At 63.0% G+C, this 20,390-nt stretch overlaps 2 protein-coding genes across 2 annotated transcripts; both read right to left on the bottom strand.

Annotated features, from left to right (window-relative positions):
• Nucleotides 1–2,135: 2,135 nt before the first annotated feature.
• HSD17B1 (hydroxysteroid 17-beta dehydrogenase 1) lies at nt 2,136–6,860 on the bottom strand. Its single transcript, XM_075911466.2, has 6 exons — nt 6,384–6,860; nt 5,521–5,682; nt 4,988–5,167; nt 4,397–4,490; nt 3,034–3,217; nt 2,136–2,424 (listed from the first exon to the last, which is right to left on the bottom strand). Exons 1-6 carry the CDS (start codon nt 6,610–6,612, stop codon nt 2,236–2,238), a joined length of 1,038 nt encoding a protein of 345 aa, XP_075767581.1. The 5' UTR covers nt 6,613–6,860; the 3' UTR covers nt 2,136–2,235.
• Nucleotides 6,861–11,028: 4,168 nt separating this feature from the next.
• NAGLU (N-acetyl-alpha-glucosaminidase) lies at nt 11,029–20,186 on the bottom strand. Its single transcript, XM_075911186.2, has 6 exons — nt 19,749–20,186; nt 17,541–17,688; nt 17,034–17,180; nt 15,419–15,504; nt 14,982–15,238; nt 11,029–14,211 (listed from the first exon to the last, which is right to left on the bottom strand). Exons 1-6 carry the CDS (start codon nt 20,156–20,158, stop codon nt 12,995–12,997), a joined length of 2,265 nt encoding a protein of 754 aa, XP_075767301.2. The 5' UTR covers nt 20,159–20,186; the 3' UTR covers nt 11,029–12,994.
• Nucleotides 20,187–20,390: the final 204 nt, after the last annotated feature.

The following is a 20,390-nucleotide window of genomic DNA, read 5'->3' as shown; positions in this document are numbered from 1 at the left end:
GGGCTGCCACGGGGCCGGGCGTTAACGAGGCTCCAGGCACAACTGTCGGAGCTGGGCCCGGAGCAGCATGGAGGGGAAGGAGGAGCCGGGGAGCATTTGCCGCAAAGGAAGGCGCCCCCAAGGTGCTTCACGTAAGGCCTCCTCCTCCCACACTTCTCTGCTGCCAGGACCTACGTGGCTCTGGCTCCTCCAGGCCCAGCAGGCAGGTGAGAAGAGGAAAGTGCCAGAGCAGGAGGCTGGAGTCTCTCCGCGGCGGGAGAGCTGTGCTGGGCACGAGGCCGCTAGAACAGAAGCTGACATGGAATGGTGCCCACAGCGCACTCAGTTAGCGGCAGCCCCCGCCAGCGGAGCCACCCACCCGCCAGCTCCTCTCGTGCCCGGCTCCCCTAGTGGCTCGCAAGCCCCTGGCTGGCTGTAGGATAGCGCATGTGCCAGCCTGAGCTGGCATAACTCACCTGCCTGGCAGCACAACCATGGCCAGCCTGGGGGGAATGCCCCTCCGGCTCCCCCCTCCCGATGGTGTGTGTGGTCTCTGAGCTGCGGCCCTCACTGCCGCTAGGGGCGGTGCCTTGCATCACTCAGCCCCGGGAAGAGGGGCCCGCTGGGGTCAATCCAGTGTCAGCCCAGAACACCCCTGAGCTGTCCGCACTGGGCCACACAACGGTGCCTCTGCCCCGCGGAGCGGCCAGGTCGGAGCAATCCGCTCAGCACTATCTCCGGCTCGCGCGCGTGCTTCTCTCATGCCCAGCGATCGCAGCCGGTCTCGCGTGCTTTACCGACTCCGGAGCAGCAGCGACTGCTGGGGAGGAGCGGAGCGGCCCTTTTCCACCCGGGGCACAGCACCAGATTCCTTAGGAGGGGGAGCGACTAGTGACAGCTCCAGCCGAGGGGAGTTGGTGCTGTGGGGCTGGGCAGTGGCTCCCGTGGGATGAACCTTCCTCACAGCACACGCGACTGGCCCCGGCGTGGGGAGGGCCCGGCTGTCACCGTGCCGCCGGCAGAAGGCAGCTCCAGCGTCGCCCCCGTGCTGGGCTGCACCTCGGCTGCGTGGTGCCGACAGGCGGCCCGAGCCCATAGTCAGACTCTGCATCTAGCCCTCCTGGTGGGGGAGAAACCTGCCCGTGTCTGCAGAGCGCCTGGAACGGCAGCTCAGCGAAGGGCGATGTCCCCCGGGGTGCTCTGCGTGGTGGTTCCACATGGACGTGGCAAGGGACACGTTCCCTGTAGCCCTGCAGAGCCCAGGGGTGGGGGGGCTGGGAGCTGCCAGGGGAAGGACGGGCAGAGGGGAGAGAGGACAGGGGGCGGGAGGGGAGTTCGGGAAGGGAGAGAAGCAGCGTGAGCGGAGGGCGTAATGGGGGGAGATTGATGCTGGTTGGCACGGTCTGGTTCTGGAGCATCAGACCGGGCTGTTCTCTCGACGCTGCCATGGGTGCTAGGCGCGGGCCGTCCTGCCCTCGGGAATGAAATGCAACCCCCCCGCCCGCTCCTCATTGCACCTCTGCGCCCTGTGCCAGGGAGTGAGCCCTGCAGAGACACCACTGCCTGCAGCTCCAGCCCCCCCGTTGCACCCTGGGGGCCTCCCGTTTGGGGGGCACAGAGCGGAGCAAGGGGGCTCCCAGGGAGCAGCGGAGACAGCGGCCAATGCCGAGGCCCCTGCAGCAGGATGGGCACGCGGGCAAGCTGCTGCTCCAAGCTGACTAGCATGAGGGCATCTGTGCCCACTGGGCTCGGTGCCAAGCCGGAGGGCTGGGATCCCCCCCCTTCCCCACCAGCCGGGGCAACGGGTACTGCCCAGAGCCTGCTGGCACATGTTGAAATGCTCCTCACATTACACGCCTGGGGGGGGGGGGCAGGTTCCAGTTTTAAACGCCCCACCCTGGTCTCCTCCTCATGCCCAGCTCCAGCAGGCAGAGGGCAGGGCCCTGGCCTGGTGGGGGCGACGCTCTGCCCTTCACTTCACGGCAGCAACTGTGGCAGCTAGCGGGGTCCCAGCCTCCTGCAGCCCCTGGACAGGCTCAACCTGAGCAAGGCTCACCGCCCCAGCCTGGCCATGCTCCACACAGCCAGGCCCCCCCCTTGCAGCGGCCCCCAGGCCTGCAGGCTCAGGGCTGGGCTGGAGAGAGCCGGGAGTCCGGCAGGGAGAAGACATGTTTATTGGAGCTCCACGGTGGGGTCCCCTGTGGGGGAGCCCAGCCCAGCCGTACAAACTCAGGGCCATGCGGAGCGGGGGCTGCGTCACTCGGAGCCCGCGTCTCGCTCTGGCCCGGCCTGGGCCTCGCCCGCAGAGAACACGAACTTGTGCATGGCGCGGACGTACTCGGAGCCGTCGGGGCAGCTCAGCTTGAGCCGGGAGAGCGGCATGAAGAACTGGGTGGTGAAGCAGCGCAGAGGGGGGCAGGGGGCGCAGATGGCCTCCAGGAACACCTGGGAAAGGCAGAGAGGGTGCGCGTCAGGGACCCCTCCAAGCAGGTGTCATCGGCGGGGGGATAAACCGTCAGGCATGCCCCCCCCTCCTCCCGAACGCACACTGTGCTCCGGGGCTGGCGCGCCCTCCTTATTCTCTGTGGTGTTGGGGGGCGGGGCCTGAGCAGAAGGGGCGGGGTTAGAGGCAGGACTGGGGGGTCGTCTCCCCCAGCCCTACCCTCACCCCACGCCCATGCCTCCAAGTTGGCTATAAGGCAAGGCTGGGGATCCCCCCAGGGTCAGTGGGCCCATCCAGCGGGTGAGGTTACAGGGACGTAGACCTGCCTGGGGCTGTACGGACCCCTGCTCGGCACAGGGAACAGCCCCCACCTCAGGCCCCTGTGGGTAGAGAGGGCTGGAGCCGGGCTTCCCTCTCCCAAGCTCTCTTGGAAAGGGGGGACAGGGAGAAAGGAAGGTACCAGCCAGTGCCCCTTGCCCCAGGGGGGAGGTCAGGGGGTGGCTGGACCAATCCCTGCCGACTCCTGGCGCCTCTCCCCAGGGCTCTGCAGGGACCCCTCTCCAGTTCTGGGCTTGTCTCAGCCCCGGGCCTCGCCCTGCTCCCCATGGCACCTGCAGGACGTCGTCGGTGTCCTGGGCCACGTCGCGGAAGAGGCTCTGGCAGTGCTGCAGGTACTGGCTGTACAGGGCCTGGGTCTGGGGGTCCAGGCCCGGCAGCGCGCTGCCCTCGGTGTCCGCGCTCTGCAGGTTGGCCAGGAAGCTGGTATTGACCGGGCCGCACTCGATCAGCGTGACGCTGCCGGAGGAGAGAGCAGGAGCTGGGGAGCTGGCAGGGGACAGAGACTCGTGCAGTCCGAGCCAGTTCGCCCCGCCCCGAGGCCTGAGCTTTCACCCCTGCGGCCTGGGCTTCTCGCACCAGTCCTGCAATATGACACCTCTGAGCCCATCACCTCCTGGAGCTAGGGGGGTGATGGGGGCAAGCACAGAGGTGAGCACAGCCAGCCAGGGGTCCATGCTGGGGCTGAGGGCAATGACATCTTGGATACACTGGCAGACAGACACCTCCAAGCTCTACCGCGTCTTCCGGGGAATTTTTTTTTCATCCATAGGCAGAATAAATTTTGTTCTGTGCACCGAGGCATGTGCAAATGTGCACCACTCCTAGAAGCACATGCTGCCGGCTATGGGCGTTCTGCTAATCAGCTGGGCGGCATTGGAATCTTTCCTGGGTGGCCGCCCAAGCGCTCAGCTTATAGGGAACCCTGCCGGGGAGGGATGTGGCTTTCCCCTCCGTGGCCAGCCACGGCGGGAGCGCTCTGGGATGCTGCATGCCAGTCCGGGGCGAGTAGCATCAACAGGGTGTGGGGACGCTGGGGAGGGCGAAGGGAAGAGCCACACAAGCGATCGCAGGGCTGGGGATGATGCCGCACAGAGCGAGGGACGGAGCCCGGGCTGAGTGTAGCACAAACTGGCAGGCCGGGGGGGAAACACCCTCTCCTAACGGGCTTGCTAGCTGGCTGAGATGGGCAGAACTGGAATCAAGACTGGAAGCTGAAGCCAAATGCCAGTTAGAAATAAGGCAGCGGTTTGGAACAGGGTGGCTGCCGGACCATGTCCCGGGGCGGGGGCAGGGGCGCGGGCTCCCTTTCCTGGGCTTTGCAGGCCCAAACTGGCACCTTCCTGGACTGGGTTTGAGTCAGAGCCAAGTACTGGCAGGAACCAGGAGGGATTCTCTGGCCTGTGCCATGCAGGAGGCCGGAGCAGAGGGTCCCTCCTGGCATGATGCTCCAGGAATGGAACCCAGCAATTTGGGTGCCTCCATCCTCTTGCCTTGACCTCCCCCGGCCCTGCTAGTCGGCTGCAGAACTGCTCTTCCCTGCCTGTCCTGAACCGCCTGGCCACAGCCGCCTCGCTCCACCCCAGAGGTGGCCAGTGGCAGGGATGGGTGTAAAGCGCTGGGCTGGCCGGTACTCACTGCACATTGAACTGCTGCAGGACCACAGCCAGGCTCTCGCACAGCCCTTCCACTGCAAACTTGCTGGCGCAGTACACGGCGTTGAAGGGGACCCCTGGGGCACAGCGGGGGGGATGGGTGAGAAGCGGCAGGGATTCCAATGCCGTCAGCTCCTCCCCTCCCACCCCCCCAGAGCCCAGACCTTAGGGCGGGCCCCACCTGGCGCCCCCAGGAGGAAGGATTGTCAAGGCCACATGGGAGCCGGCTGGCCAGGGCAGCATCACCGATGCCAGGCGTGTGTGTGGGGGGGGGGGGGAGGGGGGGAGGTGTGCTCTCCAATCCCACCCAACTGCAGCACCAACTCAGGCCCCAATTGCAGTCGCTCACTGCGAGGGGCCCGGTTTCCCGAGGGTCCTCGGCGGCCGGGGAGGCCGTGCACGGCTGCAGCCTCCCCATGAAGGGCGGGGACCCCACCGGCTGCAGCCGACTCTGGGCAGGACCAAGTGCAAGGGGCAAGCGGCCAGGCAGAGGGTTCCACAGGGACAGGGCTGCCGGCCGAGCCCAGCCTGGGAGGTATCTCCCCCCGTCCCGCCTGCGGCCGGGGGCCCAGACCTTGCAGCCCCCCCACGCTGCTGGAGACGATGATCTTGCCGGCCTTGCGGCGCTTCATGCCGGGCAGGAAGGCCTGGATGGTGCCGATGGTCCCGAACACGTTCACCTCGAAGACGCTCTTCATGGCCTGGGGGGAGCAGGTCTCCAGGGGGCCCATCAGCCCCACCCCTGCATTGCACACTGTGGGGGGGGGCACCGCAAGGAGCCGTTAGCAGGGAGCAGGGAAGGGAGCCTCCTGGGGCCCACACACCCCACAGCGCCAGCCCCACGTACTCAGCAATCACAGGTCAGTCCCCCCCATCCTGGCATTGGCTTAGTGGAGGGGCCCTGGCCGTTGGGGGTCTGAGCCCCCAGGACTTGCCTCTCTCAGCAGCCGCCCCAACACCAGGGCTGGTCACGCCCGTCTCTTTTGCAGGGACAAGCGCGACTCTCAGCCAATCGGGGTCCAGGTGCCAGAGGGAGCAGCAGGACTGGAGGGTATCCCCTTCCCAGATGCGCTGTCTGTCGGGGGAGGCCTGGGCAGGGGGGCTCACCCAGCACGTCGACACGCTGCTCCTGCACCTGCTGCGTGGCCTGGGCGAGCGACAGCGGGTCCGTGACATCCAGCTGCAGGATCTGCAGGGTGCCGGCGTGGCAGCCCCGCACGCTCTCCAGCAGCCGCTCCTTCTTGGCCAGGTTGCGCATGGTGGCGTAGACTAGGAGAGAAGGAGAACACGGCCTGGGGGAGGGCAGCGGGCGAGCCCTGGGCAGGCAGGGGGGGATCTTCCCTGCCTCCAGGGGTGCCCCCCACGCTGCGGAGCACAAAGACACCCCCCCGGGTGGCTCAGCATCTCCAAGGCATCGCTGCGGATTGCCCCAGTGTGCAGGTCCCCCTAAATGGGATTCCCGGGGCCCATGGTCCCCACAGGCGGAAGACTGTGCCCGTCCCCAAGGGACTGCCTCCCTAGGGGGCAGAGCCAGCGACTCGGCTCCCCTCCGCTCCGGGGTGCAGCAGAAGGGGGGATCTGTGGGGAACACGAACCCAGCCAGGCATCTCCCCCACTGGGCGTGTGCTGGGACCAGATGCTCAAGAGTCCAAGTCTTCTTCTCCCCGAGGCCCCTACTTGCCCAGGACCATTTGTTCTTCACCCCACATCTCCCCCCAGGGAATCCGTTCTGCTGAGCTGGCTTGGAAGGGAGTAGCCAGGATCCGTCTCCTGCCCTCTCGCTTAGGGGGCCCGTAGACCATTACGCTGTCCTTTAAGGGCAGCCCCTGCCCCATAGCATCCCCATCTCCAACCCACAGCCACTTCTCCCACCACCTGGCGCTGCAGAGCCCAGCTCCCTCCCAGCTGACTTGCCAGCCCCTCGCTGGGGGACAGGCCCTGGAATAGGCCATCGCAGGGTCAGGACGTACCTTTAAACCGGCGGGAGGCATCCGAGGCCAGGCGCACGGCCAGCCCCAGCCCGATCCCCGAGGAGCAGCCTGTAATGAGCACCACGGTTTTCTCCATGGCTGGCGCTGGCTGGGAGAGGCAGCATACAATGCCACGGCAGCTCCTGGTTCCCGCAGGCAGCTGGGGGGCTGGGGGCTGCGCTCTGCTATTTTGTCTACTTTCCCAGCTCAAGGCTGGGCTGTTCCCCATCCCGCCTCCACCCCCAGCTGAGTGTCTCTCCTGCCTTCACTCTCAGGCCACTGGAGATAAGATTTTGGCACAAGCCAGGCGTGGAGTCGGGAGGGGTATGGGGCAGCAGGCAGGGCCAGCCTGTTTGCAGGTGAGGAACAGCCTCATCCTAGCCCAGGACACAGGATTAGGGCTGTCACAGCCTCAGGGATCATAGGAACGGCTACACTGGGTCAGACCAAAGTCCATCTCGCCCCGTCTCCTGGCTGCCGACAGTGGCCAATGCCAGCTGCCCCAGAGGGAGTGAACCGAACAGGGAATGATCAAATGATCCCTCCTGTCGCCTATTTCCAGCCTCTGACAAACAGAGGCCAGGGACACCCTCCCCGCCCATTAGCTATTGATGGACCTAACCTCCATGAATGTATCTCATTCTTTTTTGAACCCTGTTAAAGTCCTGGTCTTCACAACACCCTCTGGCAAGGAGTTCCACAGGTTGACGGTGTGTTGCGTGAAGTGATAATTCATTTTGTTTGTTTTAAACCTGCTGCCTATTCATTCCATTGGGTGACTCCTGGTTCTTACGTGAGGGGAACAAGTCAATAACTTTTCCTTATTCACTGTCTTCACGCCACTCGTGATTTTACAGATCTCTGTCTTATCCCCCCTGAGGCTCCTCTTTGCGAAGCTGAGAAGCCCAGGGAAGGATTTTCAGGCAGCTGCGGTGGGCAGTGAAGTGGATGCTGAGGAATTAGGGATGGAGAGGCCCTCAGACATGGCCTGAACCTTCCCCGAGGAAGGGACCTGAGCCTCCCCCAGACCGCAGTGGCCACAGAGACCTGCGATAGCTGGGGATCCTCAGGTTCAACCGGCCACCTGCTCACCCCTCCCCCCCCCCCGGCTCCTGTGCGGCACAGCGGGACGCAGGCTCAGCCAGGCAGCTGCCAGGTTGCCCTGGTGCCTTTGATGGTTCCTTCCTCAGTGAAGCAGCTGGCACTTGTCTCCCTGGAATGTCACCGTGTTGACTTCCACCCGCTTCTCCGCGGGCCCTTTCGAACCCGGCACCTGGCTCCCAAAGTGCCGCCTGCCCCACATGGTGTCTTCAAGTGTGACAGGCCCACGCGCCAGCTAAGACAGGCTGGGAAATTACCCTCCCCTGCCCGGTCATTTCCTCTAGCCCCCTGCTGCTGAGAGCAGCCTGCCCGCAGCGTCCGAAGCCCAGCTGAAATGGAGAGCGCGCAATTCCTGCCTCCTCCCCCCCCGCCAGGAACCCTGGCCCAGAGGGAAGTCCGGCAGGTCTGGCACATGCAGGCTGGCTGCTCCTTGTTAGCCTCCTGGTGCTTCCCCACGCAGCTTGGGAACGCGTTCCAGTCCCGCCCCAGAGATCCAGGCTAGGCTGAAGGGCCTCTTGCTGGGGCCTCAAACTCAGTTTGCCTTAGGGCCAGCGACAGTTCTCAAGTCCTTCTAGAGGGTCAGCTGGCACCCCTCTGCTGGCAGGACTTTGGGCAAGGGGGGTGTCTCCCCCAGCCCCACACATCCCTCCTCCATGCAACTTCTGGCCCCACCTGTCGGCCCATGCACACCCCCACCGTGCATCCCCTGGCCCCACCTACCAACCCACACATGCCCCCTTCCCCCGTGCAGCCTCTGACCCTGCCTCGCACCCCTGGGGCAATTAAAAAAAAAACTGCCAGGGACCCCCGATGACACCACCAGCAGGCCAGAGCGGCTTCCAGCTGCTAGCTGTGCCATGCTACCGGCACATCTGCGGGCGTGTGCAGAGCCGTCCCATCCATAGGATGGTTCAGTGAGACTGCCCTGCACCCAATGCTTTGTGGGGCCCTGCAGTGGCCACCCCATGAACGGGCTGGTCCCCCATACTCAGGTGAACCGTGGGGCCCTGGGCAGGCTGGGGTTGCCCCCAAACGCACTCACCGTGGCAACAGGAGCTGCAGGTTAACGGAGTCACACAGCAACTTCTGCTCCTCTACCATCTCCCAAGCCCGCCTGCACTGGGGCGCTTGGCTTCCTGCTGCCATGGTGAGTGCCCAGGCCAGACCCCCCGTCCCAGGTCCCCCAGTAATCCCTGAGGCTGCATCCCTTTGGGGAGGGGGCTTGAGGGAGGGGTGTGATGGGGGGAAGAGGGCAAAGCAGGGGCTGGAAGTGGGGGAAAAGATACAGACACCCCCTAGGGCTGCAGGGACTCACGTGCCAGCAGCCATGTGCAGGCTGGACTGTGGAACTGCTCGGGCTGCAGATGGCCTGTGGGCCGTGAGTTTGAGACCCCGGAGTCTTCTTAAAGATGGCAAATAGCGATCCTTCCTCCAGTGCTCTGGGACCTCATAGGAGCGAGGGGCAGGCAAAGCCAGGCAGCTGCAGCGCTCATTTAAGACACCTCGCATTCCAGGGCTCCCCCCATGCTTTATGAAAATTGGCTTATGAATATGCATAACTCAGAGCTGCTTTTGCAAAACAAGCCCCTGCAATGTATCTATTTTTGTTACAATGTACAAAGGGATATACTGTTAAGTGCAGAGGGACAAGTAGAAAGGGGAATTAGCAGACACCAGGGCTGTGTCTACACACCAGTGGTCCCCAACACGGTGCCCGCAGGCGCCATGGCGCCCGCCTAGCGCTGCCCCACTCGCACTGCTGCTGCACCGCGTGTTGTTGATTTCAGCTCCCTCCCCCCATCTATCCCCTTCCCTCCGGCCTCTTGTCTAATCAGCTCCAGGAGAGCTCAGGAGACCCCCCACCTGCTCCATGAGGAGTTTGGACCCCGGCGCAGGCAGCACCCCACCCAGCGCTCTGCCTCGCTCCTGCTCCCAGGTGTTTGTACAGGGCTGCCAGCCAGCTGCACTACCACGCCGGCCCCTCCGCACTTCCGCAGCACCCCCGGGAGCTGCTGGCCGCAGAATCCTTTGCAGCGGCTGCAGGCGAGCCCTGGCCTGGCGGCTCCTCTCTCTCCTCTTGCAGGGGAGGGGCGCCTGCGGCCCCGCTTCACATGGGGGAAAGGTGTGTACAGCCGCAGAGAAAGGGAAGTAGGGGGACCCGTGACACTTGTCACCTCTCCCCCAGAGTGCTCCGACATTTCCGCACGTGCTGGGGGGAGGGGACACAAGGATTTGGTGGGGAGAGGGAAAGGAGACGCAATTCGGTCATTGTGGGGAGGTGGGAGAGGGGGAGCAAACTGGGTCTGGTCGGGATCTGGTTTGGCTGGGAGGGAAGAGGGTGCAGGGTGGATCAGGTGGGGGAGAGAAGAGGGTGGATTGGGTCCAGTCACTGAGAGGTGGGGTTTGCCTGGGAGGGGAGAGAAGGTGGAAATTGGGTTCCGTGCGTGCATGGGGGGGGGGGGGGGAGAGTCGGAATGTGTGTGGACAGGGATGTGTATGGAGGGGAGACAGGACGTAGGCTGGGTTTGGCCGGAGAGTGTGGTGGGAGTCAAAGAGAAAGGGGCACTTTCCTCCTCAGTGCCTGTCCTGGGGGAGCGGCCAAAAAAATGTTTTGCTTGGGGCAGCAAAACACCTAGAGCCGGCCCTGGTCCCACCCCCGGGTGCGCGGCCTATGCGTAGTCCCTCCTCCGGGTGGCCCTGCCCCCAGGTGGCCCAAACCCCGCCCCCGGGTGGCCCAGCAGCCCCGCGCGGCGCCCACCACCCAAAAAGATTGGGGACCACTATACACTATATCCTCTTGAGCAAAAACATATGCAAATGAGGCAAAGTGTGGAATACAGTGAACCCTCGTTTATCGCGGTAGATAGGTTCCAAACCCGACCGCGATAGCTGAAAATCCGCGAAGTAGGGACACCATATTTACGTATTTATTTAACATGTATATTCAGACTTTTAAAACCCTCCCTTTACGTAGTACTGTTAACAAACCACCCTTTAATGTACAGAACATACGTAATGAAAAAAGTCCGCGAAGTCGTGAATCCGCGATGGTCGAACCGCGAAGTAGCGAGGGCTCACTGTACTGCTGCCCCTCATTTGCATAATTAATGAGGCTCCATTTTTGCACAAAACCCTTGTGCAAGAGCCATTCTGCCTGAAAAAATGTGGAAGAACGGCTCTTGCACAAGAGGGTTTTTCTGTGCAAAAATGGAGCCTCATTAATTATGCAAATAAGGTGCAGCAGTATTCCACACTTCCCTCATTTGCATATTTTTGCAAAAAACAGGGGCGGTATAGACATAACCGAGAAGATTCCCCCCCCCCTTACCACTGAAGATGCCAACTACAAACATTTAAGACTGAACGGGGAAAGGATCCGGCCCAAGCTAGGAAAGTACTTAGCTTGTTTAGAACACTGCTTTAGGGTAAGCGTTTGCACGTAACAAGTTTCTCAGTGCATTAGAACTAGCTAGGCCTTGGATAGTCACTTTCATTTAGTAACTGACTTTGATCTGTTTTCTTTTACGACCACTGACAGCCGGTATGTACTTAATAAAAAACACTTTGTTTATTCTGAAGCCCGATGTAAATAATTGTTACCTGGGGGAGCAACCATTGTACATCTCTCTTTCATGGATAAAGCAGGCAGACGTATGAGCTTTCTCTGCGCATTACACGGGATAAAATGGATTTGTTTGGGTTCCTTTTGGGGGCTGGTTCCCAGAGCAGAGCCCTCTCAGCGCTCTGCAGGGGGGTAGTTACCCCAACTCTGGGCCTTGCCTTGCCAAAGGATCTGGCTCAGCAGCACAGGGTGGTGGGGGCCCCTAGAGAGCAGGAAGGCACATGTCGATGGCATGGACACCAGGGGGACAACCCAAGGGGACTGCTGAGATTTCAACCCATCACTCCTTGGCCAAACTCCACCCGCATGGAGCCCCCCAGGGCACAAAGGGCAGGCATGAATCCAGAGGCGGCAGGACAGCTGGCTGGCTCCAGCCAGCCCACCCAGGATGCAGGCATGTTGTGGCTGCCTGCAGCTGTGAACTCCAGCCCCTGGCTGTTCTCGGATTCACAGCTGCCGCCCTCCCTGCCCGGGCATGCCCGGTGCCAAGAGCCACACCACCCACGTGCTTCGGCAGAGCAGAATGAACGGCTTCCAGGCCTTGCATTGCCAGGCACGGGGCAGCTGGCAAAGCTTCAGAAAAGCGCTACCCATCCCAAGCAAATGCACACCAGCATATAAAAATCATTTGGTTAAAAAAAAAGAGACAGGCCCACTGCAGCCCAGACCCTCGGCGCTGGCTGCACCCCTCGCGCCCCAGAGCTGCAGTGGCCGGCAGCAGTGCGGAGGAAGAACTGGGACACAGGGGGGCATCGCAAGCAGGATTGGGAAGGGGGCAAGGCCCAGAACAGAGCGCCAGGTGGGGAGGGGGAGGACCAGGGTGTAAAAAATAGACTGTCCTTGTAAAAAAATATACCCCTGGCTGATTTTGCTTTAGTACAAAGGCACCGAGGTGGTTGAGAGCGGGGAGCCGGCCCCCCGTCACTAGGAACAACCTCCTAAGGGGGGGCCGATCTGCTCCCATTTGAGACCAGCAGAGAAGGAGCGTGGGGAGAAGACTGCGGGTCGCCCTGGGAACTGCGCTGACACCTGGGGTCTAGGAGAGAGTTTCTGGGGGGGGCAGAGAGGGAACAGGAGAAACTGAGGCAGCCCCTTGAGCCAGGGACAGGGGTGAGCGATGCAGTGTCTCCTGCCAGCCCTGGGCAGGTGGGGGGGGGGGGGGGGAGACCACACACCCAGGAAGCCAGCTGCTGCATGCACTTTGGGGCATGAAAGCAGGACTGGTGCTTTCCAGCCTGCCTGACTTTTGTTCTTTAAACGCCCGCACAGCAGCGTGTTAACCGCCCCCCCACCCAGCAGAGAGGCTCATCCCCTGGGCTTGCAAGGCTCCCGCTGCATTTCCTGCCCCGCAGCCTGTCCAGAAGCGATTCCCTCCTCTCCGGGCCCCTGCCGACACCAGTGGTGAGGAAACAGCTTCTCTTCAGGTTCCGCCCAGGCGTTGGCATTCCCATGTCACCCAGCACCCAGGGCCTGTCCCCACCCCTGCCGCCAATCCCCTGCCCCAAAGGAAGCGGCGCTCTCCCCCATCCCGCCTGGCCTCACAACAGGCCGGAGTCCCCCCAGCTTTCCCCACGGCCCCCCTCAGCCCTGCAGACCAGCTGCCTCTGCCAACGCTGGGCCGATGGATCCATTGGGCAGGTCACAGCAGCTCAGCCCCAGGATCGGTCCCTCCAGCCTCGAGTTTGTTCCGGGAGCTCGCCGCACTCCAGCGGGGAAAGGCTCCAGTCTGGCCCGGCTCCCGCCCAGGCGGCCATTTTGAGCCCCCAGCTTTGGTGTAGACCCCGGCAGGGTCCTGGGGGAGGAAAGGAACAAGGGGGCACCAGGCTCTCCAGCGCGGAAGAGACCAGGACAGCCGCAGAGCCGCCATTCCCCCCACGACTCTCCCCCCTCATGCAGCCCCCGCCTGGCCGCGCCGCATGGCCTGGGGATAATATTTGAGGAAAATCCGCCTGACGATCTCCAGCGTGTCGCCGGCCGGCTGGGTGGGATAGCGCTTGCCGTTGTAGATGAAGCCCCGTTCCACCTGGAAGACGGCCTGGTTGAACTTCTCCTGGTGGAAGGGGATGCCGGAGGTCAGGCTCTCCACTAGCGCTGAGACAAAGAGGCTCCAGCGCACCCTATAATAGTCCAGCACCAGCCCCCCCAGCTGCTTGTTGGCGTAGTCCAAGATGTTGCCGTTGGGTCCCCACAGCGTCACCTGGTTGCGGGCATCGCGGTCGTACAGCTCGGCCTCCTTGGCGCTGGCGGCCGCGGCGCGCGCCTGCTCCAGCCAGCGGCCCAGCAGGAAGTGGCCGTCGCTGGCCAGCAGGCTGTCCAGCTCCGGCAGCAGGTCGTAGATCAGCACCCCGCCGGCGGTCAGCAGCTCCGGCAGCGCGCCCTTCTGAAAGGCCCGCTGGATCTCCAGGTAGTAGTCGCTCACCAGCTGCTGCGCCGCCTGCCGGGTGACGTCCACCAGGTCGTAGCGGTAGGTGGGGCTGGCGCCCAGCTCGCCAGCCGCGCCCAGCAGCAGGCGCCAGGCCTCGTAGACGTCGCTCTGGTTGTACCACAGCTGCGGGGCCATGTGCAGGGATGGCCGGCGCACCAGCGGGCTGTGGTTGTGGTCGACGCACAGTCCCGAGCAGTTGTAGGCGCTGCGGAGAAGCAGCTGCCAGGCCTGGGCGGCCCCTGCGTTCCTGGCGCCGTAGCGCCGCGTGGCGTAGTCGGTCACCCACTGCCGGAGGTCCACCGGCGCCTGGCGCCAGCCCAGCTCGCTCATCAGCTCGTAGACCATGTCGTTCTGCTCAATGCCCTCCGGGGTCAGGCCGGTGCCCACCATGGTGGAGTTGGGGAAGCGCCGGGCGTCGAAGGGGCCCTGGTTGACGCTCTCCACCGTGCCGAAGAGGCCGTGGTTGCCGCCAAAGTTGTGCAGCATGCACCAGATGAAGGGCTGCCCGAAGAAGGACTCCGTCCGCTGGTACACGGGCTGGGTCTCCGCAAAGAGATCCAGCACAAGCATCCGGCCGAGGGGCACGCCCCGCAGCAGGGCCCGCACCTGGGCCGGCTGCCAGAAGTCAGGCTGGCTCGCGAAGAGCCAGCCCTGCATCAGCCACAGGGCGTCGGGGTCGGCTGGGGACAGACAGGCAGCACAGTGAGTGACGGCAGGACAGGCTGCGCTCCCGCGACGGCCGCCGCACCCCGGCAAGTGCCCGGCACGGGGGCGGCATTTGGCTCGGAGCATCTCTCGCTGGGCACCCACCCAGCCAGCCCGGCCCCGAGCCAGCGCAGCCGGGACAGAGCCGCAGCCTCGAGGGCAGGAATCTCCCGGCCTGGAACCCAGACCAAGCTTGACCCAAAGCCCGGCCGTGAAAGGGTCTCGCTACCCCCCCGAGATGCCCCATGCTGCCCCGGCCCTGGCCTGAGTGCACAGCAAAGGCCCCCCCAGGCAGAGCCCTTTAGAACAATGGGGACCCTTTTCTGGGTGAGGGGCCAATGACCCACAGGAAAATCAGTTGGAGGCAGCACAAAAGTGAGAAGCAAAATCCCCCCTCCCCCAAAAAGCCCACCTCACTGACGGGTCTCCCGACTGAGCAGCAGACACACTCCCCACATTCCCCTCGCACACCGGAGCCTGGGGGGACCCGGGCTTGTAGATTTTGTGGGTCCCCCTAGGCTCTGAAGTGGGGCCAAAATGAGGGGGTCAGTGTGTGGGAGGGGGCTGCTGGGAAGCGGGCGGGTCTGGGCAGGCAATAGGGTGCAGGAGCAGCGCTGGAGGTCGGAGGCAGGAGTGGGCTGGGGATGCCTCAGGGCTGGAGCACCGGCTCCCTGATGCTGGGGGAGCCCCAAGGGCCGGATCTGGCTCCCGGGCCGTTGGTTCCCCACCCCCACTGGGGTCCTACCTCCCGTCATGGATTTGAAGACGGCAGCGCTGATCCCGGAGAGGTAGGCCGGGTCGGAGGACCGGGGGCTCATCTCGTTGAAGGTATCCGCGCCGTAGACGTGATCCGTGCCGAACTCTCGGATCAGCTCCTTCAGGAAGACGGCCCCGATCACTTGGAACATGGGGTCCCCGGGGTCCAGCAGGTAGGCGCACGAGTAGGTGCAGTTAAAGCTGCTCCAGCTCCTGAGCTGGGTGGCGTTTATTCGGGGGAAAACCCTAAGGACACAGGCCAGGAGCCGGGAGTCAGTGCAAGGGGAGGGCTCCCCGGTGAGGCCGAGCACCACAGCTAGGTGCACGCCTCTGGCAGTCCCAGGGAGCTGAGTCCCAGTGGGGAGGGAGGCACATCCAGGAGAGAGATTAGCCCCAACCCGGAAGCGCTCCCGTCTCTGCATCTACCTCAAGAGGCCTTTGGGGATGTGCCCCGCGAAGGCCGGCAGCACCGGGATCATCCCCAACGATCGCATCCTCTCCAGGATCTTGTACTGGGAGAAAGGAGGACAAGCCGGATCAAGGGGAGCGACCGGGCGGGGAGACACCGAACGTTGCTCTGGGACCCATACAGAGAGGGGCTGTATCTCCCGTCTCAGAGACGGCCACTTGCCACGGGACCACGTTGGTACTTGAGTCTCCAGCCCCTGGTCGCAACCCTGATCAAAGCTCCGAGCTCATGGGTCCTGGGCAGAGGGGAAAGGACAGGGGCTTTCAGCCTGGAGGAACTAGTCAATACCCAGGTCAGGTCAGCTCAGACCAGCTCCTCAGGCATGATTTCTAGGACCCTTCCCCCGGGAGCTTATTCCCCCCAAGCTGGGAGGGGCTGCAAGTGTTTTCGAGGACAGGGTCAAAATCCAGAATGATCCGGACAAGCTGGAGAAAGGGTCTGACGTACGTAGGGTGAAGTTTAATAAGGACAAATGCGAAGTGCTCCTCTTAGGAAGGAACAATCAGTTTCACATACACAGAACGGGAAGTGGCTGTCTAGGAAGGAGCACGGCAGAAAGGGATCGAAGGGTCATAACGGACCACAAGCTACATATGAGTCAGCAGGGTGACACGGCTGCAAAAGAGCAAACGTGCTTCTGGGCTGCGATTCACAGGACTGTCGTGAGCGAGACAGGAGAAGTCATTCTTCTCTTCGACGCTGCACTGATTAGGCCTCCGTTGGAGTATTGTATCCAGTTCTGGGCACCACATTTCAAGAAAGATGTGGAGAAATCAGAGAGGGTCCAGAGAAGAGCAACAAAAATGATGAAAGGTCTAGAGAACATGACCTATGAGGGAAGCCTGAAAGAACTGGGCTGTTTACTTTGGGAAAGAGAAGACAGAGGGGACAAGATTACGGTTTTCAGGTATCTAAAAGGGTGTCACAGGGAGGAGGGGAGAAAATTGTTCTCCTTGGCCACTGAGGATAGGACAAACAGCAATGGGCTTAAACTGCAGCAAGGAAGGTTTAGGTTGGACATTAGAAAAAAAACTTCCTACCTGTCAGGCTGGTTAAACCCGGGAATCAATTGCCTAGGGAGGTTTTGGAATCTCCATCTCTGGAGATATTCAAGAGCAGGTTAGACAAACACCTGTCACGGATGGTCTAGACCAGTGGTTCTTAACCTTACTGCAGCCTGCACCCCCTTTGGTTCTCAAAATATGCTCTCACACCCCTTATTAAAAATCGTTGAAGTAGGTCAGTTCTTTAAACCTAAGATAGAGCATAAAAATCTGGCATGTCTCGCACCCGCAGAAAAGGCATCTCGCACCCCCGGGGGGGCGTTCACCCCAGGTTAAGAACCACTGGTCGAGATGGCGTTTGGCCCTGCCGGGAGGCCAGGGCACTGGACTTGACCTCTCGAGGTCCCTTCCGGTTCTAGTGTTCTAGGACTCTATGTGCTTCTTGGGAAGCACCTGCCAGCTGAGGCAGAGTGGCGTTGGCATGGAGAGCTGCCAGCAGGGGCATCTCCAGGACATGCAGGCTGGGCGCGCACAGACACGGCCCCAGCAGCGCGCCAAGTGCAGGTACCTGCAAGTACAGCTGCTTTAGGTTCCAGGAGAGAGGCAACGGCCCGTCCCAGGTGTGAAGATTTCCCATGCGGTTCCAGGCGAGGAAGGCGGGGCCGGTGACGTACTCGTCTATTTCTGACTGGTTCAGGCCCAAGGACAGATACACCTGGAGTGAAGGAGGGGGAGAACACAGGGAGCTGCTCACACCCGACAGCTGGTCTCAGCCCAATCCCTGCCAGGCCCAGATGCTGCCCAGAGGGAGAGACGGCCTTGCAAGGCCCGTTCGGCCTGGATGCACCCAATGCTGGGAACCTACCACTCCAGCCAATCTCGGCCTTCACAGCTGGACAGGGGCGGCTGTGCTGTCAGCTGGCTGCCGCCCCACAGCCTGCCAGTGCTAGCCTGGGATCAAGGGGACCCCCCGGACAGCAGCCCTTCCCCCAGAGCACCTTGCTGTCTCCCCAAACTCCCGAAAATCCCCAGCATGCAACACGACTTCACTAGAGACTCAAAGCAAACACTCCACCCGCTGCCAAACTGCCTCCTGCCCAGTGAATGCCAGGGCCAGGTTGATGCCATGCAGCGCCATCCAGTCGATCTCTCTCTCCCAGCGAGGCCAGTCCCACCACACGAAGGAGTAGCTCTGGGTGCAGACATTCTGGTAGTAGCGGAACCTGGGAACGGAGAGATGAGATGCGTCGGAGATCACGCCGGGGCCCCACTACAGCCGGAACGCAGGCAGCCCCAGGCAATGGAGCTGAACATGCATCCGGGGGTCTGCTCCCAGCCAACACTGACCCATGGATGCTGGAGAACCAACCCCGACAGCCTCGTCCCACAGGGGCACACGCTACCCCCCAAATGCTAAACCCAGGATCTTGGTTTCTTTTTTTTTTATTTTCTTTTTTTGCAACAAATTCAGGTTTTTGTGCCAGCTCCAGCATCCCCGATGCTTTGCATCTCCCACACCTCCAGCTCAGGCAAAGCCTAGCAGGGACACAGACCCAGCGGCTCACAACACACCAAAGGGCCCTTCCTCCATGTGACACGGTCATTGTCCAAGACTAATGAAGTGGAAGCAGCCAACAGGGCAGCGAGGACAAGGTCCCCCGCAGCGCTCGACAGCAGCCTCCTTAGGGTTTTCTACCGACCGTTCCCCTTGAGCCTCGGGCGTGTCTTGCAGCCTGGAGGCAGCTCCCTGCCAGTCACCAGGGTGAGCCGTAAGATTTCACGTGTCGCGGCAACGAACCAGGCCACGCCTTTCCCGTGAGTGGAACGCTGCGGGGCTTTGCCTGCGGGCTGGAGGAACGCTAATCCAACCCCTCCTGACTAGCCCCCCCAGATCGCAGGTCAGGTGCCAGGGCAGCTGGTTTCCAACGACCTGCACACTCAGCGCATCTGCTCCAGCGCTTTCGCGGGACAAAACTAATCCCCCAACTGCCCGGACAGTTGTCAACGCGCCCGCCAAGGGGAGCTCCCCAAAGGTGGCCAGGTGCACTAGCACAGTGAGGATCCATTCACGGGCAGGGCCACTCCTGGACAGCAAAATGCTCCCCCTGACCGGGGACAGCTGCAGGCAGCCAACTGAGGCTCCCTGCAAAACAGGGAAGTGGCCTTTCTGCAGCAGAATCCTCCAGCCCTGCCCCACCCAAGTGAAGCCACCCAGTCAGCAGAACAGATGCTACAGCCAGTTCTCCCACCAACGGTTCAGGGACAAAGTCCAAGGACAGCCCTGGTCTAAGCTCCATTCACGCTGCTCCCTTGCACCAGACACAAAGGTGGCCCAGGGCGTTTCCATTCCAGGACAGGAGCGTGGGGGATGAGCAAGGCCCCCAGCTGCAGAAACATTCCCAAGCCCGGGAGGTAAATGAACCAAACGGGTCCCTGGCCTCTCCAGCTGCACCAGTCCCAGTGGGGGGCCCCACACCATGGAAGGGAGCCCCTTGCATGCAATCCTGCCAGGGAATTCAAGGGTGGGAAGGGCTGGAGAAGGGTTCTCAGCCCCAGGATGTGGGAAGCAAAGGACTCCGGGGGTGACAAGGTCCCAAAGAAGGGCACCCCTGGGTCCTGAGCTAGGGACTGAGCAGCATGAACAAGAGGCACAGAGCAAAAGCCCCCCCCCCCCCCACTCCACGCACATTGCTGCACCTGCTTCTGAGGTGCTGGCTGAGGCTGTTTCCATGCTAGGCGGAACGCTCCCCCCATCTCTGCCCCTCCCCCCACGCTGGAGGCAGAGTTGGCACTGGAAAGCACACACGAGCCTGGCACTATGCTGCCCAGGCCCTGTGCAGGTAAGGCCAGCAGCACCCCTCTGCCTTCTGCCAGCCGCCCCCACCCTGCGCACAAACCAGGCGCTGGGAATTGGGCTCCCAGGGGGAAGGATGGGACTCCATGAAGCAGGATTCCAGCGCCCATGCCTCAGCCACTTCCTGGTCCGGTTCTGCCTGCAGGAGGGCAGGGGCCGGGCAGCTGCACCAGACCCCAGCTTCCCCCACGGATCAGGGCACTAAACCCTGCCCCTCGGGGAAGCAGCGATCTCCCCACCCAGGGAAGGGTCTGACCTGAGCCAGCCTGGCCCCGTAGGCTACAGCCAGGGTGCGGGGTGGGGCAGGGCCACCCAACGCTGCCTGGCACCGAGTCCATGTTAAGACACCAGCTCTTGGGGTCAGGACCTAGCCCCTCCTGGGGGGCGGGGGCGAGTCAAGGGGCAGGAGCAGCGGCCCGGGCGGGTTACCTGTTGGGGCTGGTGGCGCTGATCTCCCCGGGCACCGCGGGCAGCGGGTCCGGCAGCCGCAGCTGCGCCCCGGACCAGGACACGTGGCAGCCGCAGAGCTCCCGCAGGTAGCGGTAGATGCCGGCGGCGGCGGCCACCCCGCTGGTCCCCACCACCCGCACCCGCTCCGCCGCCCCGGGCGGGGAGCTGAGCCGGTAGGAGTCCAGCCCGCCGGCCGCCAGCGAGCGGTTCACCGAGACGGAGAAGTTGGCGGCCGCCTGGGGCCCCAGCAGCCGCTGCAGCAGCTCCCGCACCGCCGCCTCCTGCCGCGCGTCGGTCGCCTGGGGCTGGGGCAGCGGCGGCGCCTCGGGGGCCCGAGCCCGGGCCGGGGCGGCCGCCAGCAGCAGCACCAGGAGCGCGGCGAGCGCCATGGCTGGATCCAGGATCCAGGCTCCCGGCCCGGGGGGCGGAGCCAGCCCAGGCGCTGCCGCTTCCGCCAATCGGGGCCCAGTCAGCTGGGAGAGCGACCCTACGGGGAGCCAATCAGAGCTCGGCCACGCCCCCCCGATGTATCAATGTGCCCGATGGCAACAAAGTAACCAGCTGGGCGGCGTGGAACCGAACTCTGGGATCGAATCCTCGTTCTCTGCCAGCCAGCTCGGG

The sequence above is a fragment of the Pelodiscus sinensis genome, chromosome 29 (genome assembly GCF_052426305.1).
Source record: "Pelodiscus sinensis isolate ZL-2025 chromosome 29, ASM5242630v1, whole genome shotgun sequence".
In the NCBI taxonomy this organism is placed as follows: Eukaryota; Metazoa; Chordata; order Testudines; family Trionychidae; genus Pelodiscus; species Pelodiscus sinensis.
This window is presented reverse-complemented; position numbering and strand designations above follow the sequence as displayed.

Bases quoted from the DNA above. Each gene is read 5' to 3' on its own strand.
- HSD17B1 (XM_075911466.2), bottom strand. From the start codon at position 6,612: ATGGGGAACAGCCCAGCCTTGAGCTGGGAAAGTAGACAAAATAGCAGA. The intron at 5,683-6,383 runs GTACGTCCTGAC...CTTCTCTCCTAG, and splicing joins TGCCTCCCGCCGGTTTAAAG to TCTACGCCACCATGCGCAAC. The intron at 3,218-4,396 runs GTGAGTACCGGC...CTCCTCCGGCAG, and splicing joins CTGCAGCAGTTCAATGTGCA to CGTCACGCTGATCGAGTGCG.
- NAGLU (XM_075911186.2), bottom strand. From the start codon at position 20,158: ATGGCGCTCGCCGCGCTCCTGGTGCTGCTGCTGGCGGCCGCCCCGGCC. The intron at 17,689-19,748 runs GTAACCCGCCCG...CTCCGTTCCCAG, and splicing joins AGCGCCACCAGCCCCAACAG to GTTCCGCTACTACCAGAATG. The intron at 15,239-15,418 runs GTAGATGCAGAG...CTGTGTCCTTAG, and splicing joins ATCCCCAAAGGCCTCTTGAG to GGTTTTCCCCCGAATAAACG.